At 56.3% G+C, this 12,906-nt stretch overlaps 2 protein-coding genes across 3 annotated transcripts; both read right to left on the bottom strand.

The window, feature by feature from the left end:
• Positions 1 to 5,324: 5,324 nt before the first annotated feature.
• LOC106043980 (sulfotransferase 1B1) lies at positions 5,325 to 7,660 on the bottom strand. 2 transcript variants are annotated; one of them, XM_066996817.1, is made up of 8 exons: positions 7,507 to 7,660; positions 6,767 to 6,915; positions 6,471 to 6,599; positions 6,255 to 6,352; positions 6,017 to 6,143; positions 5,838 to 5,932; positions 5,584 to 5,764; positions 5,325 to 5,513 (listed from the first exon to the last, which is right to left on the bottom strand). In XM_066996817.1, the coding sequence occupies exons 2-8, from the start codon at positions 6,912 to 6,914 to the stop codon at positions 5,401 to 5,403; spliced, it is 891 nt and encodes a 296-aa protein (XP_066852918.1). In that variant the 5' UTR covers position 6,915; positions 7,507 to 7,660; the 3' UTR covers positions 5,325 to 5,400. The 2 variants fall into 2 exon arrangements, with proteins under 2 accessions (XP_066852918.1, XP_013049245.1); XM_013193791.3 differs by having other exon boundaries at positions 7,475 to 7,620.
• A 1,018-nt stretch (positions 7,661 to 8,678) lies between these two features.
• On the bottom strand, positions 8,679 to 10,304 carry LOC106043981 (sulfotransferase 1 family member D1-like). The gene is made up of 7 exons (XM_048073552.2): positions 10,160 to 10,304; positions 9,961 to 10,086; positions 9,766 to 9,863; positions 9,541 to 9,667; positions 9,351 to 9,445; positions 9,059 to 9,239; positions 8,679 to 8,929 (listed from the first exon to the last, which is right to left on the bottom strand). The coding sequence occupies exons 1-7, from the start codon at positions 10,302 to 10,304 to the stop codon at positions 8,817 to 8,819; spliced, it is 885 nt and encodes a 294-aa protein (XP_047929509.1). The 3' UTR covers positions 8,679 to 8,816.
• Between the last annotated feature and the right edge of the window lie 2,602 nt (positions 10,305 to 12,906).

Raw genomic sequence — 12,906 nt, 5'->3', positions numbered from 1 at the left:
CTTCATGTAAGCTCTTTAAGCACTGCAAGACCTGCTATATGGTTTCTTCTTTTCCAGACTGAACCCAACTCCCTCAGCCTGTCTTCGCAGGAGAGGTGCTCCAGTCCTTTGACCATCCTTGTGGCCCTCCTCTGGACCTGTTCTAATACTTCTGTGTCGTGCTTGTGCTAGCGGCCCAGAGCTGAACTCAGGCTTCAGGTGGGGTCTCACAAGAGCAGAGCAGAGGGGGAGAATCCCCTCTGTTGCCCTGCTGGCCACACTTCTTCTGATTCAGCCCAGGCTTTCTGGGCTGCAAGCACACATTTCTGGCTTGTATTCAGTTTTTCATCAACCGGTGCCCTCAAGTCCTTCTCCTCAGCATTGCTCTCAGTCCCTTTAACCCCCCAGCCTGTACTGATGTTTGGGGTTGCAAAGTCAGTTGAAGTCAGTCGAATTGTGCTCCTGAATTTCGTAAGCTTCTGTTTCTAACCCCCAAGTAACCAATTCCTCTGTAGCAATTAAGGGCTATTGCTAGTGGAACTGGAGGGTTAAATCATACTTTTAAAGGTAGGATTTAAAAGGGCAGCTTTTAAAGCTGGTGCTCATGTTACTCTTAATGCAGCAAAGACAAACATTGTGAGGATTAGAGGATGAAATCCAGAAAACAAAAGTGGGCTGAAGAAAGTGGATGGTGTCATGTGTCTGCATTTCGCACATCTAGCATTAACGAACAGAACTGGTGCCGCCTCCAGATCTTTAATAGCTGTAGGTTATTCAAGGATAATGATGCAAAAGGTAGGGAATCCAGCCTAGTGCTTTCCATACGCAGGTACACAGGCATCTTCCACATTTTCCTGAATGTGGGTTTCAACTGGGCTTGGCAGCCCTGTTATTTCCAGTAAGCCCTGATGGCCACCAGCACCTCAAAACTTCAGTGCTGGAGCATAATAGAGAGGCTTTTGCCCTGACAAGCACCAAAGGACAGCAATTTTCCTTTCTCTTATTTCAAGAGAGCAGCTTTGGGACTGAAGGGGGACTTGAAAGTCTTGAGTTGTAAAAGACTAGCATTTGGGGTGGGGGTAATGTCTGGGTGGGGAAGGTTGAGGTGTCTAATTTGTAGGTTGGCCCATCCTCGAGTGCAGGCAGAAGCGTGTGGGATAAGAAATTTGTGGAGGCACGTGCTCAGGCGCAGTAGAACAACTACCCCCTTGTAAGCCCCAGGTGTCACAGGGAAACACCAGCAAAAGGGAATGTGCTGGTACTTGTGCCATAACCACACTTCTCAGCCAGCTGGTGTCTTTATCTCAGCCCTCTACCCTGCTGCAAGAGGACAAAGATGTTCTCGTGCATACAGTATTTCACTGTGTTTCTCGGTTTAGTTTAAGATTTTATTCTCTGCGCCACTCTTCGGATGCTGCAGGTCCACATTTGCATGTAAATGTGTAGGCGCCGGGGTGGCTCATGCCATGGCCGTTTCCACTCTGCAAGGGAGAAAGAAAAAAAAAAGAGAAAGGATCCAGGCCAAGCCTTGTGTGCATTTTCAATGAGCTTGCTAAGTCTCACAAGGCATGGCAGGGGAGACCCGCTGCAGCTGCCTGCAGGCACTTGTGCACCCCTGCCTTGCCTGCATCTGTCAGCCCTCCCACGGGTCAGCCGTACGCAGTGGGAACCCCAAATCTGCAAACGCAGATGGTGTAGGTGTGACAGAAGCCATCCGGTGGCTCACCAGACAAGAATGGGCAGTCGTGCTCACCCTCCTGCCTTCTCGCTTGCGCTCACTCCCAGTCTTTCACCAGGGCTTTCCCTGGGCAAGGTGAGCTCAAAGGTGATTTATTTTAGTGGCTGAAGTTTGGACCCATCAGGGAGTTGGCCTGGCCCACAGAGGAGCCGGGCAAAGACCAGGCTGTCGTGGGTCCTGCCAAATGGCTGGGCAGCAGCTCTTGCATTGAGCCAGGCAGGAATTCATTCATGTGTTGGAATACGTGCCATTACGTGAAATAAAAAAATTAATGTATGTTTACAGCTCCACAGAGAAATGAAAACGAAATTGGATTCCTGTTAGATTTTCACCAAATCCCCCACTTGTACCTAACCTTGATGCTGTACCACATCTGCCTGCTGGCTTTCTGTTCTGAAAAAGAACTTCAGAAGCAGAGGAAAGCCATCCTTGGATGGGGGGAATTAAAACAGGACTCGTGTTTTCTGCTTACGTGGGTGCAGCGTGTTCGCCGTGCTAAGCCAGCTCCGCATCCCGCTGGAGCGCTGTTTGGCTGTGAGGCACTGGCAGGCGCTGGCACGAGGTCTGCACCTGGGCCTCAGCGCACAAGCGGTACACACGCCACTTGTTCCCCAGGGGTATTTTCACGTACGATGTCTGTGCCTCGGCTTCGGCGTAAGTGGTCTTCTTCCTTGCTGGCATGGCCTGCGATGATGGCTCCTTTTGCGTTTGGTCGGGCGGGGAGGGCAGGGATTGCTGCCCACCTGCCTGTACGGCGGGCTCGGGGTCCGGGGTTTGTGTTCCCTTCTCCGCCTGCATTGAAGACATGGGTGGGATTTTGACTGGGGCTGGCATGTTCCCTGCCGACGGTGCCTCCAGGCTGGAGGAGCGACGGTCAGCCTTGGGCAGTGACGGGAGAGCACCCTCCGCTTTGGGTGCCGCCAGCTCAGCAGTCTTCACCGCCACTGCTGCGTGCGAGGCAGGGGTGACCAGGAGTGACACACGCACGGCCAGCAGCGAGGTTTTCAGCGGCGCTTTGGCAGACTGCTTCGACAGCTCTCAGCCAGGCTCCGAGACGCAGGCGGGCAGCCTCATGGAAAACCTCTTGCTGCTCTCCAGGGCGTAGGGCACCTGCAGCTTGGCACGGGCAAGCAGCGTGAAGAGAGGCACCGTGTTCGTACGGAACGATGCAAAGTCCTGGTTTTATGAGGGTTTTTATGAGGGTTTTTACAAGAGTGTTTATGGGAAAGGTTCATTCCCCCCGCGTGGGTGTGTTGGCCGGTGCTCTGCAGCATACAGGGCTTTGCAACCCACCTCTGCCTGAAACCTGCAGGTGCATTGCCTCTCCTTGGCTGCTTTCCTACTCCACTGCTGCACTTTTCTACAGCAGTGTGGTGCTGCCACAGCTGCACTTTGAGGCCAGCACAAAAGATAAAAATTTTAAAAAAATCTCATTGACGGTGGTGAACAAAAACAGTTTCTGAAGCATTTTCACCCTTTGCATTTTACAGGAGCCGCTGGCTGCGTGTGAAGAGTGTCATTAGAGGGTCATCCAGCAGACCACAGATGCATCAGGAGCAAAACCATGCCTATGAGCTGGCAGGCAAATGCACAAGCCAAAGGAAGCAAGAGGGGGGGGGATGTTGGAAAGCCCAGCTTTGTATCAAAGTAGGTGTGCAAGAGGTTCGGGGAGGGAGGAAAATGCCTGGAACAAATAAAAAACAAGTCATTCATGTGCGTGGAGGAGCAGTCTTTGGTGCAGTGGGGGTGCTGGGTGGAAGCAGCAGGAGCTAGAACAAATGGAAATTCCTGCAGCCGGACGTTGGGATGAGGAGGGGCTGAGAAAAGAATTGCCAGAGGCAATCCAGTGTCTGAATAGAAGCCTTCAGCCCAAAAATACATGGCCGGGGGTAGATGGCATGAGGGAAGTCCGTGGAGCCACAGAAGGATGGGGGGAGATGAATGTAGACAAATGGCTGGTGGTGTCTCAGTGCAAGAAAGAAGGGACAGAAGGAAAATAACAAAACCTCCAACAAAACCTGCATGCTGTGGGGAAAAGCAACTCCCCAGAGGAGGTACAAGATGCCATGGGATGTGGTGGAGGTCACCAGAGCTCAAGGGGGGATGATGCAGGTCTGGAGAGGACATAGGCATGGATTGACCAGGCACGGAGAAGCCACATCTGGCCGGGGAGCCCCTTCCCATGCACCAGGGGTTGGAGCCACAGGTGCAGGTATCTCCACGCCCCCCCCGTGGTTACCTGGCTCACCTCGACCATCTTCTCTTTCGAACCCCCTGGCTCGCTGTTGAATGTCCTCAAACTGCAAGGTAAGAGGGGACAGGCAAGGCAAGAGGAGTTGGACTCAATGATCCTTATGGGTCCCTTCCAACTTGGGATATTCTATGATTCTATGACAGGGAGGCTCAGGGCCTGCTGCCTCCTCGTTGGACAAAGCAACACAGCCCAAGGGCACCCGCAAGCAGCACTGGGAAAGAGAGAAGCTTTCAGCACCTGAGGGAGAAGGAGGAACCCTTTGCAATCATTTTACTATAGCTTATAGCAGCATTTCTTCCAAGGGGGGAGCGCGGCTCTGTAAATGCCGCAACACCCACCTCCTTCTGCTGGATTTGTGGTGGACAGTTGCTAAACTCAAGGAATTTGCTGAAAAACGGAGCTAAAAGCAGTGGTATGTGGGGCTGTAACCCAATTTTGCAGCCCATGTCCCCAGCCAGCTGCCAGCCCCATCCCCGGAGCACAGTGGAGTGATTTCCCAGCCAAAGGTCATTTTTTAACCTCTCAGACTATTTCACTCGTATCTCAGCAACGGCATCTTCAAAGACACACCCTGCCTGCAAACAGCAAATATTTCCTCCAGGTCACCCCTGTGCTGCAGCACTGCCTTGTGCCTGCGAGCCCTGTTATTTTTCAGTGCAGGGAGCCCTGCAGTGTGGCAGGGGGATCCCACTCCTCCCCCCCCTCCCCCCCAACACCCCCATACCTGGTCATCGAGTAGGTGTCGGGTTGCTGGCAGCAGGAGAAGAGTTTCCAGGACTCTGACAGCAGAACGGCACAAAGTGACCTCCGGAACCCTCCCTTTGTTATCACTGCTCCGGGGCAGGGGGGAAGGATGGGACCCCAGCCCTCTCCCAGCTGCTCAGGGCCACTTTTGCCCCCGTCCCACTCACCTCGGTTCTCCCCCATGGTGCAGCCACCGGTGGCAGGGTGGCGACAGCCCTGGCCCACTCCCTGCCGAGGTGTAACCTCAGCAGGGCCTTTTCTGACACCTGCTGATGCAACGATGAGGTCAGAGGCAGTGGGTACGGGACCACTGCGTGCAGGGAGATGGCACAGATGCGTGCAGGGGCTGCGAAACAGATTTACAGCCTTGTGCTGGAGACACAGCTCTGGGTGGGACCTGACACTTAGGGACGTGGTTTAGTGGGTGACATTGGTAGCAGGGGGATGGTTGGACCAGATGATCTTGGAGGTTTCTTCCAACCTTAATAATTCTATTATTCCTCCCCAAGAAAGCCACGTAGGCGCTGTTAAATGTGTGTCCCAGAGGGCGACGTGTGACGCGGTGGGGCTCCTCATGGTGATGCAGCAGATTTCACATAGACTAGCGTGTGGGGAAAGGCAGAAGGAAAACTTTTATTTTCTTAAAAGCAGAAATCTGGGGGAGTGTGCAGGGCTGGGGTGGGCCTCAGATGTGCGTGCGGAAGTGTAGGTCGGTGCCTGCCATTTTCTGCGCGTAGAGCTGGTCAAAGCGCGCGCTCTGGGCCACGGTGAAGTGGTTCTTCCAGTCGCCGGTGATGCCTGGGGGGCGAGAGGGGGCTGAGCAGGGCCCAGAGGGCTGACAGCATGCCGGACCCCAGGGTCTGCTCACCTTTGCGCATGAAGGGGGAGACGCCCTGGTCCAGGAGGTCGGAGGGCACAGCCCGGTAGTTGGTGCTGAGGTTGTCCCGCATGGACTCGAAGGACGTGTGGTGGGTGACAGTCTCCAGTGCCGCCTCCGACAGCTCCCGCCCCAGGAACTGGGCCACCTTGGTGATCTCCCGGCGGGGGTCCTGGGCGCAGAGGCCGGCCTTCAGCCCCGGCTCCCCCAAGCCCCTAGCCCCACCATCAGCACCATCCCCTCACCTCCTTCATGTCCTCGTAGAAGAGGTAGAGGATGGGGTGCTCCCTCCGGCGCTCCCAGTAGCCCCTCACGTGGTCGAACCAGGAGCCATAGGCCACTGCACAGGAAGAATGGCCATGGGCATCAGCGGGTGACAGCACCCTCAGGGTCCTCACGTGCACCCACAGGTGTCCCACCCCACCTCTGCCTGCCATGAACTCCTCCAGGTACTGGTCCCATGTCCCTGGGTGAGGGTGCAGGTTGTTCATCAGGTCAAAGTGGTAGTAGGAGACGGCCACATCCTTGGCGTTACGCCCCACGTAGATCATCTGTGGAGAGGCCAGTGTTAGTGACGTGCTGGTTTGCAAGGTTCTGGTGGGGGTAGTCATGCCCTTATCCCTTCTGGGTCCCTCCTGGCATGTTCCCTCCAGCCCTATTACCTTGCAGCCCTTCTCCCAGAAGGATTTGGGTAAGATATCAGCTGGGATGTGGGTCTTGATAATGCGAGGGGATGGCATGCCCTCCAGCTGCTCCGTGCCTACAAAAAGTGCTTCGGCTACCAGCAGGGTGCACCCCAAAAGCCCAGTCTGCCCCATCCTTGAGGGCGAGGCTGGCCCCCGAGCCCAGGGGCACCCACTGCCCACCCACCCCCCTACCTGCCAGCATCTGCCCGGGGGCAGCAAACTCCAGCATGGGCACCCGGTTGGCGATGAAATCCCGCTTGCATTTTTCGGGGTCGCCGCCTTGCAGGATCATGTCCACGATCTCGCTGACCCAGGTGGTGCCTGGTGAGGAGCGGCCAGGTGTCCTGCTGCTGCTGTCCCCACCTGAACCCAATCGCAGGCACCGCAGTACCTTCCGGCAACCCCCCAAATTCCAGCTCAGGTAGTCATGGGATAGTGCCCCCCACTTCCCGCACATGGCCCCTCTCTCTTGTGCCAGGGCTGCTCACCAGATTTGGGGAAGGTGACCACCACGATGTCGTCAGGGCGGCTCTGGAATTTGTCCACCTGCTCCCAGTTTTGGGTGAAGGCGTAGACCATAGGGATGCCGTGCACCGTGCTCCAGGGCTGGCGCATGTAGGTCTCTGTTGTGGCCATCCTGGTGGGGACAGAGGGGTACACAGAGGGCGAGCTGGTGGGGGGGGTCTTCATGGGGCTACCATCATGGGGCCACAGCCAGCCATGGGGAGCTCCCAGAGCAAGGAGACTGCTGCTGCTGGGACCCAGTACTGGGCTCTTGGGGTGCTTGCCCAGACACCCCTGGCGTTTCAGGGCCTGCTCTGTGGGGTGCCGAGAGGGGAAAAAGCCTGTGTCCTGCCTGGTGCCAGCTTGGGCTTTTGGGACGGCAGGAGGGAGCTTTGAGGAAAGCAGGGTGCTGCCCCTCGGGCAAAGGGCAAGTCCTTTCTCTTGGTGTTACTGGGGCGGTGGCGGGACTCACTGACACAGCCAGCAAAGCAAAGCCCTGTGCCCATCCCCAGACCCCTTGGACTTTTATGGAGGATCCCAGCCTCAGTTTTCAGAGCCCGCGGGGACCAGTGCCCCGCGTCCCTGTGCCGAGCTGCTGGTGCAGGGATCGACCAGCAGCCCGCTCACCCCCGTGCCCCGCAGCTGGTGAAGAAGTCAGACCCCCCCTGGACCCCCCAGTATTCAGGCCTTGCCTTTCGGAGTCTGGTCGGGGGCTCCCCGTTACCTGCTGCTGGGCGCCGTGGGGAGCGGGGAGCGCTGTGCTCGCAGACACAGGGGTGTTTATTTTTCCCCTCCCCGTGTGGAAGGGGGAGGCGTGGGGAGGTGCCTGGGCATGGGTACGTCACCAGGGGAGGGAAAGGGTGCTCCGGGGTGGGGAGGAGGAACAGGAGGGGCAAGACGAGTGCCTGTGATGAGTGGTGCTGTGCTCAGCACCCCCTCCCAGGCAGGGTTGGGGTGGGGGTGTCACCTGCGTGCGACTCGCTGGTGGGACGCAGGGCTCAGGCTCGGGTCCCCGAAGGCAGGTGCAAAGTCTGCAGGGTTGCAAAAGAGCAGCGCCTGCAGCAGCCAGCATGCTGCTGGGAAAAGGATTTAAGGGAGACGTGCTGGGGGGAGTGCAGCTCTTTCGGGGAAAGGGCCACCCTTTGGCAAAGCCAGGAGCTGGGGGTGCATGAGGACGCCCCTCTGCACTAAAATAAATGTGTTGGAAGGGTTTATTCTTTAGCTGCACCAATAGCACTGCTGCTTGCAGATAAATCCGGTTTGCATCTCTTTGGGACAAACCAGCCGCAGGACATTGCCTGTGCAGAAACGTCGCTAGTTTGGACACTCATAAACCAAAGCTGGAAATAGGGCATAATGGGGGGATTTGGGTCTCAGGAGCAAATCCCTGATGCCAGTGGGCCAGGTTGTCCCAGTGGTGCCTCAGCAAGAGCCTGGTGCAACTGTGTGGGAGCGGGGACATCCCCCATGTCACCGTGCCAGCGGGGCCAGTGCTAGTGCCAGGCAGGAGGTGTTTCCCCTTGCCTTTGTCCTGCAAAGCCCATGCTGGTGCAACGGTGATGGAAATTTCTGCCCTGCCACCGCCCGCTCTGCAAAGCAACCTGCAGCATTTCGGAGGCGTAAACATGCCTGGGCACAGAGTCAGCGTGGGGGCAGTGAGCACCCCGACTTGCTTTGGGGTTTTTCCACTCTTAGGACAGTCGTTGCTCCTGCTGGCACCGCTCTTTGCTTTATAGGAGTGGGCCAGGCCAGCCCCATGTGTCTGGGGCTGAAAGTGATGCTTTGGAGTATGGGGTCCCCACGGCAAGCATCTCCATGTGCCTGCAGGCGTCTTGAGGCACCAAGAACACGCGTCAGGTTCTGCCCTTGCCCTTCATCACAGATGAATGCTCAACCTCTGGCTATTGCAATTTATTATGGGAAGAAAAATGTCCGGCGAGCTCCGGGCTGCAGGAATCCGGTGCTGGCTCCCCATCAGGGCAGGGACCCCTGGGAAGCGCAGGGGGCAGGCAGTGCCCCGGGGGTGGGCGTCCCTCACACCTCCGTCTGGAAGCAGAGTTCTGAGCCCGCCATGTGCTGCTGGTAGTGCCGGTCAAAGCACTCATTCTGCGCCACGGTGAAGTGGTTCTTCCAGTCTCCGGAGATGCCTTTGGGGGTAGGGAGGTGAGAAAGCACGTGGGGCAAAATCTGGCCCCCGCAAACATCTGCTATCTGGGCTGAGGTAGGGCCTGGGACCCACCCTCCCCACTGACCCAGGATCACTGGCCGAAACCTACCTTTCCGCATGAAAGGGGAGAGGCTGTGGTCCATCAGCGAGGAGGGCATGGTCTCATAGTTAGCGGCGGGGTTCTTCTTCATCTCCTGGAAGGAGGTGTGGTGGAGGATCCTCGCCACTGTCTCCTCTGGCACCTCCTTGCCCAGGAACTGCAAGATCTTCTGCACCTCACGCCGTGGGTCCTGTGGGGTGGCAGGGGCAGGGATGCTCAGTGCTGGTGCTCCCCCTAGAAATGGGGGGGGGGGGGGGCAGCCAGGGCAGGTGCAGGCACCCCTCTCTCCAGCCCACCTTACCTTCTTCATGTCCTCGTAGAAGAGGTAGAGGAGCCGTTTCTCCTGCCTCTTCTCCCACCAGCCTCTCACATGCTCATACCAGGACCCGTAGGCCACTGTGGGATGTGGGTTGGGTTAGCCGAAAAGTGGCAAGGAGGAGGACGCCCTCCCCACCAGCATTTTTGTGGGAGCCCAAGCATTCAGCCCCCACCTTTTCCATTCATGAAGGTCTCCAGGAACTCAGCCAGCGTGCCAGGGTCAGGGTGTATCTTGGCCATCTGGTAGAAGTAGTAGTAGGAGATAACAACGTCCTTGGGGTTGCGGGCCATGTAGATTACCTGGGGACAACCGAAGCTGTGGTTGAGGGAACAGGAACAGTGCCCCCTCCCTACTGCCCTGCTGGGGAGAAAGGTCAGGGGCAGCCCCATAGCATTACCTTGCAGTCCTTCTCCTGGAAGGAGGCCGGGAGGAGCTGGACTGGCAGGTGGGTCTTCACCAGCCGCGGGGATGGGGTTTTCTCCAGCAGGTCGACACCTGCAGGAGGGGAGATCAGTGGGATGAGCCCCCTGCTCTGACACCCCCACCCGTGCCCCAGCTCGACCCCTTCCCCCTACAGCCCTCGGCCACTCACCGCTTGGTATCTTGGGGGCCTTCATCTCTAGGAAGGGCACCCGGTTGAAGATGGCATCCCGCCGGCACTTCTCCACGTCACCGTCATGGTAGATCATGTCCAGGATCTCACTCAGCCACGTCGTGCCTGTGGCACAGGGCAGTGTCTCAGGGGCTGCAGGCGCCCCGGCAGCGTCCCCATCCCCCCTAGGTCCACTCACCTGACTTGGGGTAGGTGGCGATCAGCAGGTCATCATGCCGGGCTTGGAAAGCCTCCACCTGCGGCCAGCCCTCTATGAAGGACTTGTAGAAGGGGATGCCGTGGAGGCTTCCCAGATCCTCCCTGCCCACCTCGTCCATCCCCATCGCTGGCAGTGTGTCCCCAAGGCACTGACGCTCTTCTGTGCCTGCGCTCAGGGGAGGGCAAAGTCCACCCTGAATCACGTGCAGCCCCACGGGGCGGCGACAGCCTCCTCACCCGGCCCCCAGCTCGGCTTCCTTCCCCTGTAAAAGTATGGGTGCCACGGACTGCATACGCTGGGGACTTTTGGAGCAAGACAGGCTCGACCCGGGAGAGGAAACGCCTCGTCTGTTTGCTGGACTGCACTGCACAGCCTTGTTTTCTGGCTGTTTCTGTCCGTTGCCGGCTCAATGGTGAGACATGGCTTGGTTGGGGAAGTGAAGGAGGAAATTGGAGGCCGGTGGGTCACTCCATGGGGAGCAGGGTGGTGGGATTTGGGAGCTGGGCCCCAGGGCTGCTGGGGCCCAGCTCCGGCTGTGGAGCTGCATTGGAGGAGACCCAGCCTTACTGCCCGGTGCCGCTTCAGCCTCAGCTCTAGCTGCTGAGGAGCCCTGGCCCCCCCACACCTCTGCAGTCCCAGGGAGATGCTGCCAGTGCATGTTAAAGGCAGTCATTTTAGTATAAACCGTCACAGCTGCACACGGTGTGAATATTGACTAGCTGGTTTGTATTTATTGATTTATTAGTTAGTAACTATTATACTATGTTATACTATGTCTGGAATAGAGAGTGGAGCCTCAGAAGCGTTGTTTTGCCCAGAGACTGTCTCAAACACTGAATTCAGCACGGTGCACATCACCGTCCTGCATTTTGGGGATGATTAAAGCTGCCCCAGCCCCACTCCCCCAGCTACTGTGCTCTCTGGATCTTTAGTTAGGCAACTGCTCAGGTCTCTCTGTGCTCCAGGACATCTACGTGCTCCGGAACATCTTCTGCATGTTCCAGAACATCTTCTGCATGCTCCGTAATGTCTTCTGCATCCTCCGGGACATCTCCTACATGCTCTCGGACGTCTTCTGCGTGCTCCAGGACATCTTCCACGTGCTACAGGATGTCTTCTACTTGCTCTGGGGCATCTGCATGTTCCAGAACATCTTCTGCATGCTCCGTAATGTCTTCTGCATCCTCCAGCACATCTCCTACATGCTCTCGGATGTCTTCTGTGTGCTCCAGGACATCTTCCGCGTGCTATATCATGTCTTCTGCGTGCTCCAGGACATCTTCTGCATGTTCCGGGACATCTCCTGCATACTCCAGGATGTCTTCTGCATGCTCCGGGGCATCTTCTGTGTGCTCCAGGCTGTCTTCTGTAAAATGCGGCAGTTCCAAGATGTGGCCCCTGGCCCTGCCCTCCTGGGCACTGCAGGGAAGGCGGCCACCCCACTGGGAGGGAAATGGAAGCTCCAGTGATAGAATCATAGAATGGCCTGGATTGGAAAGGACCTCAAAGATCATTTCATGCCAACCCCCCTGCCAAAGGTTGGACAAGAGGTGATGGACAATCAAAATGTGGATTGGTTCATGTTTGAGGCTGAAACCTTTTGACATGATGCCATTGTGTTACATGGGAAGAAATGAATGTTCAGTAGAGAATAAAGGCCATATAAACTAAATTAAACCATTAATTTAACATTGGTGGTTGGGAAAGACACACTGTCAGTCAGCCTAGGTCAAGTCAGGGCTGTGAAGTGTGACAAAGCCCCACCTCCACCCTGCCAAAATGCAAGTTTCTCAGCAAGGCCACTGGCCTTTTCCTCTTGGTATGGATCTTTGTGTGCTGGTTCCATTTGTATTTTATAAGCACACCCCTGACCACCTGAACTCCTTTCCTTCCCCTTACTCTCTCTCCTCCACTTTCTTTTGTGCTTTGCCCTTCAGAACCTCATTTTATCATGTTTCTGGTCTTACCTAGAGAAACTTCTTAGAATAGTTCTTTCCTGGCAAACGTTTTCCTAAGGGTCTTCTTACAAATGAAAGCTCTTTTGTCACAGCATTTGCTTGTGTGATGGCAACATGGCATGAAAACATGGCAACACACATGAAAGCCCCAGACCAGAAGAGCCGAAGAGTTAAGGGCCAAAAAGCCCTGCGGGGCAGGGAGGATATTTTGAGTGGAATTTTTCCCAGACTGGAATGGATGTCACAATCACAACTCCTTCCTTGGCAAGGGCAAAACCTGTCAGGAGGCATAAAGGAAAGCTGCTGTGTAGTAAAGAAGCAGGTTTTGCTTTCACTGGTGTTGTTTCAAAGATCAAAGACCTCAGGGTTTTCCTTTCTCCACCCTGCCTTTGCCCACCTGCCAGTTTGTGGCTGGTTTTTATTTTGTATTTCCTGAGAGGATGTGGCAAGCAGTGCTCACGACCAGCTGAGATACTGTCTTGAGGCACGCATGACATCACTATCTGGGCAGCTCTGGCACCACTCCCTACACAGGAAATACTTCGGAAGAGTTTCTGGCTTTCTGAGTAATAGCGATGGTCCAGGGCTCTTTGAATCTCGAGGATGCTCTGCCCTCCTCCCCCTGAGCCAGCCCTGGGAGCTAGGAGCTATGTATCCCCCCCAGGCTGGGAGAGCAGGGCTCAGGCTGGTGTGCACCACCTAGGGATGGCCGCAGGCTGGCACAGCTCCTCTTTCCTTCCTGCAGCATCCGGTGCTGGGGATCTCTGG

Source organism: Anser cygnoides, chromosome 4 (assembly GCF_040182565.1).
Source record: "Anser cygnoides isolate HZ-2024a breed goose chromosome 4, Taihu_goose_T2T_genome, whole genome shotgun sequence".
Lineage (NCBI taxonomy): Eukaryota > Metazoa > Chordata > Aves > Anseriformes > Anatidae > Anser > Anser cygnoides.
The sequence above is the reverse complement of the archived record's forward strand: the minus strand, read 5'-3'. Positions and strand labels throughout refer to the sequence as shown.